We start from the raw sequence: 9,441 nt of genomic DNA on the forward strand, positions 1-9,441 counted from the left end.
ATGATGCCGGCTATGGAAAACGTTGAAGTTTCTGGTGCATTGTGTAAACTGTCATAAAATTTCCTTTTCTCACTGGATACTGAATTTAACGAGTTGCAGTCTTCAGGGAATTCAATTATGGCCTCTAGGCACCTCTTGTGAACTTGTGGGCAACTCTGGTGAAAACGGATTTTTGGGTCAAAAACTGACTTTTTCGATGATGCCGGCTATGGAAAACGTTGAAGTTTCTGGTGAATTTTGTAAACAGTCATAAAATTTCCTTTTCTCACTGGATACTGAATTTAACGAGTTGCAGTCTTCAGGGAATTCAATTCTGGCCTCTAGGCACCTTGTGTGAACTTTTTGGCAATTTTTTTGAAAACGGATTTTTGGGTCAAAAACTGACTTTTTCGATGATGCCGGCTATGGAAAACGTTGAAGTTTCTGGTGCATTTTGTAAACAGTCATAACATTTCCCTTTCTTACAGGATACTGAATTTAGCGAGTTGCAGTCTTCAGGGAATTAAATTCTGGCCTCTAGGCACCTTGTGTGAACTTTTTGGGCAACTCTGGTGAAAATGGATTTTTGGGTCAAAAACTGACTTTTTCGATGATGCCGGCTATGGAAAACGTTGAAGTTTCTGGTGCATTTTGTAAAAAGTCATAACATTTCCCTTTCTCACTGGATACTGAATTTAACGAGTTGCAGTCTTCAGGGAATTCAATTCTGGCCTCTAGGCACCTTGTGTGAACTTTTCGGAAAATTTTTTGAAAACGGATTTTTGGGTCAAAAACTGACTTTTTTGATGATGCCGGCTATGGAAAACGTTGAAGTTTCTGGTGCATTATGTAAACAGTCATAACATTTCCTTTTCTCACTGGATACTGAATTTAGCGAGTTGCAGTCTTCAGGGAGTTCAATTCTGGCCTCTAGGCACCTTGAGTGAATTTTTTGGCAAATTTTTTGAAATTGGATTTTTGGGTCAAAAACTGACTTTTTCGATGATGCCGGCTATGGAAAACGTTGGAGTTTCTGGGTGCCTTTTGTAAACAGTAATAACAATTCCTTTTCTCACTGGATACTGAATTTAACGAGTTGCTGTCTTCAGGGAATTCAATTCTGGCCTCTAGGCACCTCATGTGAACTTTTGGGCAACTCTGGTGAAAATGGATTTTTGGGTCAAAAACTGACTTTTTTGATGATGCCGGCTATGGAAAACGTTGAAGTTTCTGGTGCATTTTGTAAACAGTCATTACATTTCCTTTTCTCACTGGATACTGAATTTAACGAGTTGCAGACTGCAGGGAATTCAATTCTGGCCTCTAGGCACCTTGTGTGAAATTTTGGGCAACTGGTGAAAATGGATTTTTGGGTCAAAAACTGACTTTTTCGATGATGCCAGCTATGGAAAACGTTGAAGTTTCTGGTGAATTTTGTAAACAGTCATAAAATTTTCTTTTCTCACTGGATACTGAATTTAACGAGTTGCAGTCTTCAGGGAATTCTATTCTGGCCTCTAGGCACCTTGTGTGAACTTTTTGGCAACTCTGGTGAAAATGGATTTTTGGGTCAAAAAGTGACTTTTTCTATGATGCCAGCTATGGAAAACGTTGAAGTTTCTGGTGCATTTTGTAAACAGTCATTACATTTCCTTTTCTCACTGGATACTGAATTTAACGAGTTGCAGACTGCAGGGAATTCAATTTTGGCCTCTAGGCACCTTGTGTGAAATTTTGGGCAACTGGTGAAAATGGATTTTTGGGTCAAAAACTGACTTTTTCGATGATGCCGGCTATGGAAAACGTTGAAGTTTCTGGTGAATTTTGTAAACAGTCATAAAATTTCCTTTTCTCACTGGATACTGAATTTAACGAGTTGCAGTCTTCAGGGAATTCATTTCTGGCCTCTATTCACCTTTTGTGAACTTTTCGGCAAATCTTTTGAAAATGGATTTTTGGGTCAAAAAGTGACTTTTTCTATGATGCCGTGAATTTTGTAAACAGTCATAACATTTCCTTTTCTCACTGGATACTGAATTGAGCGAGTTGCAGTCTTCAGGGAGTTCAATTCTTGCCTCTAGTCACCTTGTGTGAACTTTTTGGCAAATTTTTTGAAAATGGATTTTTGGGTCAAAAACTGACTTTTTCGATGATGCCGGCTATGGAAAACGTTGAAGTTTCTGGTGCATTTTGTAAACAGTCATAAAATTTCCTTTTCTCACTGGATACTGAATTTAACGAGTTGCAGTCTTCAGGGAATTCAATTCTGGCCTCTAGGCACCTTGTGTGAAATTTTGGGCAACTCTGCTGAAAATGGATTTTTGGGTCAAAAACTGACTTTTTCGATGATGCCAGCTATGGAAAACGTTGAAGTTTCTGGTGCATTTTGTAAACAGTCATAAAATGTCCTTTTCTCACTAGAAACTGAATTTAACGAGTTGCAGTCTTCAGGGAATTCAGTTCTGGCCTCTAGGCACCTTGTGTGAGCTTTTTGGCAAATTTTTTGAAAATGGATTTTTTGGTCAAAAACTTACTTTTTCAATGATGCCGGTTATGGAAAACGTTGAAGTTTCTGGTGCATTTTGTAAACAGTCAAAAAATTTCCTTTTCTCACTAGAAACTGAATTTAACGAGTTCCAGTCTTCAGGGAATTCATTTCTGGCCTCTGGGCACCTTTTGTGAACTTTTCGGCAAATCTTTTGAAAATGGATTTTTGAGTCAAAAACTGACTTTTTCTATGATGCCGGCTAGGAAAACGTTGAAGTTTCTGGTGAATTTTGTAAACAGTCATGAAATTTTCTTTTCTCACTGGATACTGAATGTAATGAGTTGCAGTCTTCAGGGAATTCAATTCTGGCCTCTAGGCACCTTGTGTGAACTTTTCAGCAACTCTCGTGAAAATGGATTTTTTGGTCAAAAACTTGTTTTTTTCCATGATGCCGGCTATGGAAAACGTTGAATTTTCTGGTGCATTTTGTAAACAGTCATAAAATTTTCTTTTCTCACTGGATACTGAATTTAACGAGTTGCAGTCTTCAGGGAATTCAATTCTGGCCTCTAGGCACCTTCTGTGAACTTTTGGGCAACTCTTGTGAAAATTGATTTTTGGGTCAAGAACTGACTTTTTCGATGATGCGGGCTATGGAAAAGTTTGAATTTGCTGGTGCATTTCGTAAACAGTCATAAAATTTCCTTTTCTCACTGGATACTGAATTTAACGAGTTGCAGTCTTCAGGGAATTTATTTCTGGCCTCTAGGCTCCTCGTGTGAACTTTGGGCAACTCTGGTGAAAATGGATTTTTTGGTCAAAAACTGACTTTTTTGATGATGCCGGCTGTGGAAAACGTTGAATTTTCTGGTGAATTTTGTAAACAGTCATAAAATTTCCTTTTTTCACTGGATACTGAATTTGACGAGTTGCTGTCTTCAGGGAATTCAATTCTGGCCCCTAGGCACCTTGTGTAAATTTTTAGGCAAATCTGGTGAAAATGGATTTTTGGGTCAAAAACTGACTTTTTCGATGATGCAGGCTATGGAAAACGTTGAATTTTCTGGTGCATTTTGTAAACAGTCATGACATTTTTTTTTCTCATGGGATACTGAATTAAACGAGTTATGGTCTTCACGGAGTTCAATTCTGGCCTCTTGGCAGCTCGTGTGAACTTTTGGGCAAATCTGGTGAAAATGGATTTTTGGGTCAAAAACTGACTTTTGATGCCCTTTTACATTGGGTTTGGCATGCCTCCAGAAACTTAGTCCAACAGTGTGTGTACAGTTTCCTCTGTGGGTGTTGGAATTTGCCTGAATGGGTACAGTTCCTAGTAAATTATGCTGGTGAGTTAGGGTTAATTTAAAAAAAACCCACAAAAACGAATGTTAAATATGACTAGTGTTTTCCTTTTAACATTGATCATTTCTCTCAACAGGATGTTCCATATGCTGTCAGGGTAAAGACTGATTTTGCATCGGAGGTTTTATTGTACAACTTTCTAAAGGTTGATCCTTTTTTTTCACTGGCAGCGGAGCTTTAGCTAACAATTTCCATCGCTAATATGAGTTTTCCTTAGCAGTGCTTGTGTATTTTTGTTTATTTATTTTGTTGGGGTGTGGGCGGTGGGGGGGGGGGGGGTGTGGAGAATTTAATGCTACATTTTGTAGATATAATATGTAGAACGTTTGCCTTTTCAATGACATAATCTTTGGGAAAAAACTCAAAGCTTTGACATCCTGTCATTCACACACAAGTCTTTATCTCTCTGTTTTTTTTTGTTTCTGGTAGCAAAGCTGAATTTGAAAATTGGTGGTGTATTGTTTAACCCTTGGTATGTTGGTGATTTTACACTGACCCACAGCGTACAGCCAGGCCCATCGCCGATGGGGGGGCCTGGTGGGGCGAGCAATTGGCGAGCAATTGGCCCCCCAACGGCAAAAGCCGTACATATGTATTTTTGTATTTTTTTTTGTGGTGGGGCCCCCTAGTTGGTACTATGGCCCCCTTTGATGCTCAGGGCTGGCGACGGGCCTGCATACAGCTGACAAGCATTGATTTCAAAGACATTGACAAATTGGGACATCACCGGAGTAGAACTGGATCATTCAGTTGTTAGAGCACTGGCATAGTAATACAGAGGTTGCAGGTTTGAATCTGCTCCAGTCGATTCTCTCATGGTCACCTAGTGATCTGAGTTAACCTAAAAGAGCTGAGGTCTTTGGCCATCTCGCGGGGATTGAGGGATTTGATTTCGCTCCAATCTGATCCTAGAAATACAATGTCAGCATTCTTCATTCTTCGATTTGCGATTTTGTTAACTTGGACTTGACTCGAGTCACCTCGGCAAAGACTCAAAAATTGGATTTGGACTGGACAGGACTTGTCACTAATAATTTGTGACTAATAAGTGGCATATTTTTGTGGGGTGCTGTGGTCCAATGGTTATGGTGTTCGACTTGTGTGCCGTGGTACATGGGTTCAAATCCTGACCGTGGGAACATGGTGCTTAAGTGCTCTTGAGCAAGGCACTTTACCATTATTGCTTCGTCCTTCGGATGGGACGTAAAGCCGTAGGTCCCGTGTGTTGTGTAATGCACGTTAAAGAACCCAGTAACACTTGTCGCTAAGAGAAGGGGTTCGCCCCGGTGTTTCTGGCAGTGACCGCAGCACCTTGTAAATTCTGGTGCCACACAATGGGTCTCATATCTCTCATGTACTTCATTCATTTAACAATAGACATAACTCCCACTGCATTGAGTACCTCAGTACTCCGTTGCGCTAATGCCTGAATAGGTTTCTGCAACGTAGCCATACAGATACAGAAACAAATTTATTTTCCAAAAGTAACGTTGAAGTGATGCCAAAGAACGTTCAGCGCATCAACCGTATGTGCCACACCACTCTTCAGGTGGTGTTGTTAATAATACTAGTACTGTTTGCTGTTAAATGTGCCCTCCCTATTTCCCGCAACAGCACATCACTTACATATCGCCTAAGTGTATGATCTGATACACTGTGCCCTCTGGAGACATGCACACAAAAGGGAACAAACTTGAACATTGTATACATCTCCGCAGGGCAATTTCTGTAGATGAATACGTCTCCACAAGGTTTTCACAAAATAAATATATGGATTTTACTCAAAAACTAGGAATTTCCAAGGTTGGTTGATTTGTCGCAAATTAAAGAGTTTTAGAAAAGGGATATGAGTCCGAATTTCAGCCAAGGAAATTAATACTGGTTAAAATAAGAGCATTTCGAAACTACACTTTCAAACTCAAAAACTTTACTACACGAGAACAAAAAAATGTCTCCTCAAGGATACACATTTCAGTATGGGTGTGTGCCTATTTATGTATATCATTTCGTACAAATGCGACTCGGACTTGCGCTTGAACCAAATGACTCGAAACTTGGACTCGGACTCAACCCAGGTGAATTGAGACTCGGACTCAACTCCAGTGACTCGACTGCAACACTGTCATTCAGTATCCATCATGTCTCTCTCTCGCTTTGTCCCTCTTCAGGGGGCATTTGAATCCATAATCTTTTCGAGCTGTTTCACAGAAACCGTAACCCACGATTTTTTTTTCTCCAACAGCAGCAAATTCTACGCATGACCTACCCAGAGTTCAAGGTGCTCCTAGATACCGTCCATCAGGTGCCCCTCACTCAGATTGACGAGAGTCTGCTCCCCCTGCTCAGTAATGGTATCTCCTGGTACGAGGGCCTGCTTCGGTTCCTCAGGGCCAAGTTCAGCATGATGACTAGGTAAGAACAGGTTGATGAGCACTGCTTGACATTTGAAAGTAATGTGACTTGTATTCATCACACTTCATTCATATGTAATACCTGAAATCGCAAAATTTGGTTACTCATATTCAATTCAATTCAAGAAAACATTTATTCCATACTCCTTTAGAGAATACATCCATCAATAAAAAAAGAAAACTGGTAAATAACAAGATAACAGAATCAATAAATATGTCTCAAAAAAAAAAGAAAATTAATACCAGTAAGATACGCTATGAAGAAATGTTAAACTTATTTCGATTTATGTACAAAAGAAACTAAGGAGTATGGGGCTGTTTAAGTAAGATGAGGCTTGTAGGAAACAGCCCTTACAGACAACAATAACAACAGAAAAACAACATGATAACAACACACGGATGAGACAGACAAGACAAAAGACTTACACGACGATAGCTAACGGCAAAAAGAACAAAAAAATAAGAACAAAAATTATGAATTCAAAAACCGATGACGACTTCACACGTGAATAAACAAGGAGAGAAATAAAGGAGAGATATAAAGGAGAGAAATAAAACAAAATGTTACATAATGTGAGAGGAGGACTCGTTTATAAAAGATCTTAAATCGACCCACGGACGACTCCGTTCTTATGTCATATTGAATGATTTCTAACCCCAGGGATTTTGTGTTGCCACGAGCTTCCAAAAACACACTTTTTTGCATCACTTAAAGGGCACATTTGTGTACTTCACAAAAAATTCAGACTCTGAGTTTCATGTTAAGCGATGTTAGGCGGGCTCTCGAGTGCTTAATGAACTTCATGCCAAAAACTAGGCATTAAATTTGGTAAATGTTCAACGGTTTTATTGACCCTGTCAAATAGAGAGTTTTACTATAAAGCCCCCACACAAATATTTCTCTTTGATGAATTTAAAGGAAAAGGGTGAGATGGGGTAATGAAAGCAGGGTCGCAAAAGTCAATCGCAAGTTTATCCCACGTCATCCAGTCTCGGTTCTTTAAGTCAAAAGCTATTATTATTTTTTTAAATGAACTGTAACAAAGGCATTCCGTTACCATAATTCGTCCTCAGTTAACCCAGACCCGAGTTGTGATTGTATTTATGAATGAATTATGATTTGACTTGTGACTGTCTTGTGATCCGACTTTTGACCGTCTTGTGATTCGACTTGAGACTGTCTTGTGATTTGACTTTGACTGTCTTTTGATTTGACTTTGACTGTCTTTTGATTTGACTTTGACTGTCTTGAGATTTGACTTATGACCGTCTTGTGATTTGACTTGCGATTCGCTTGTGATGGACTTGGCTCCAAGCCAAAAGTAATATCAGAATGCACACTCTGAAGCAATACCTGTGTTTATCCTCTCTGCCTAGATTCTTCACCAGCGAGGATGGACTAGTCACCCACCTGGCCTTAGTCAACCCCAACCACACTGACATGATGGTCCTACTGACGGTGGATAAACAAGCAAACATGTCGGTGAGTGGACCCTGTCCAGTCACTCTGAATCCCCCACCAGCACATAGATGTTGCATCGGAGAAGTGAAAAACCTTTGTTTCAAGGACCAGAAGAGTGGTTATTCTTTTATAAGTGTGTAAATGCCGTCCCCAGAACTTGAATCTTGCCAGCCCTTTTCTAGACCGTCCCCTTGAAATATGTGGGCTGAATAGCACCTAGTTTTACGTGGGCACGTGTGGTCTAGCGGTGGAGCACAGGATTCATGATCGTGAGGTTGTGGGTTCGAGCCCCACTGTGGCCATGCGTGTTGTGCCCTTGAGTAAGGCGCTTTACCTCAATTACTCCTCTCAACCCAGGTGTTAAATGAGTACCGGCATTATTCAATGCTGGGAAGGTAACAGACTCGCTGTGGAGGAGGTGTGGCAATCCCCCCACAGCAGCATATGAGTCTGGCCCAATCGCTAATGAAAGAGAGATGGGCACTGTGTTTCCTATTAACACAGGTTCGTCCACTTTACCTCTAGTTTTATGGCCCTGCTAAGTACCGTGGTAATATAGCAGATAATGGTGTGTGAGCGTATTAGAACTGAATTATTGTGCTAGCGATGTCAGTGCAGAGTTCTGTAATTTGCAGGGCCTTGAAACTGGGACTAGGTTTGTTATTGTTGTAGAATAAGAAAGTCAAAAGTCACAATCATCATATAACAAGGCTCCAGAACTCTGCTGCAAGGGCTGAGTGTATCAAAAACTTTGTTGTTATATTTTTTAAAATGAAACTCCTTTTTGGGAGTAATTATTTTCATAAGACCAGAAATACAAAACAAACTTTTTTTCTCTCATTTTTCTAGAATACTCATGAGCTGTCGGCAAAACAAGTTTGCCATATTTTAAAATAAAACTGAAATTGGAGTTGATTTGAAACTTGACAAAAAGAATCTGTGTTGACTGTTCGCATTTTGCGTCTTGCAGGAACTTGTGGCATTGTATCGCGAGGATCCTCAAGAGCTCGGCGAGGCCTCCGTGTCTGGAGGTCAGCAGGCGATGGCCACACAGCGGCAGGTGGAAATCGTGGTCAACGCCGTGGCCTACTACATGTGGACAACCATAACATGAGCACGGACCACAGGGGTCCAATTCGACAGGTGGAAATCGTGGTTATCGCCTCGGCCTATTACATGTGGACAACCATAACATGAGCACAGACCATAGGGATCGAATTCGACAGGTGGAAATCGTGGTTATCGCCTCGGCCTACTACATGTGGACAACCATAACATGAGCACGGACCACAGGGGTCCAATTCGACAGGTGGAAATCGTGGTTATCGCCTCGGCCTACTACATGTGGACAACCATAACATGAGTACAGACCACAGGGGTCCAATTCGACAGGTGGAAATCGTGGTTATCGCCTCGGCCTACTACATGTGGACAACCATAACATGAGCACGGACCACAGGGGTCCAATTCGACAGGTGGAAAATTGTGGTTATCGCCTCGGCCTATTACATGTGGACAACCATAACTTGAACACTGACTGTAGGAGTCCAATCTGACAGTCAGAAATCGTGGTCAATGCTGTGGCCTATTACATGTGGACAACAGTGTTGTAGTCGAGTACTTTTTTCCAAGTACCGAGTACTGCCGAGTGCTGAGGTTGCCGAGTATGAGTACGAGTACTTGTACCTCCAAGTACAAGAACGGGTCTCCGAGTACGAGTACTTGCGAGTACGAGTACT

General features: G+C 40.9%; 1 protein-coding gene across 1 annotated transcript; it reads left to right on the plus strand.

Moving 5' to 3' along the window:
* The first annotated feature begins 3,921 nt into the window (after nt 1-3,921).
* On the plus strand, nt 3,922-8,909 carry LOC119738425. Its single transcript, XM_038213322.1, has 4 exons — nt 3,922-3,974; nt 6,072-6,241; nt 7,618-7,723; nt 8,673-8,909. The coding sequence occupies exons 2-4, from the start codon at nt 6,087-6,089 to the stop codon at nt 8,814-8,816; spliced, it is 405 nt and encodes a 134-aa protein (XP_038069250.1). The 5' UTR covers nt 3,922-3,974; nt 6,072-6,086; the 3' UTR covers nt 8,817-8,909.
* The last annotated feature ends 532 nt before the right edge of the window (nt 8,910-9,441 follow it).

Source organism: Patiria miniata, unplaced genomic scaffold (genome assembly GCF_015706575.1).
Source record: "Patiria miniata isolate m_02_andy unplaced genomic scaffold, ASM1570657v1 HiC_scaffold_3, whole genome shotgun sequence".
NCBI lineage: Eukaryota > Metazoa > Echinodermata > Asteroidea > Valvatida > Asterinidae > Patiria > Patiria miniata.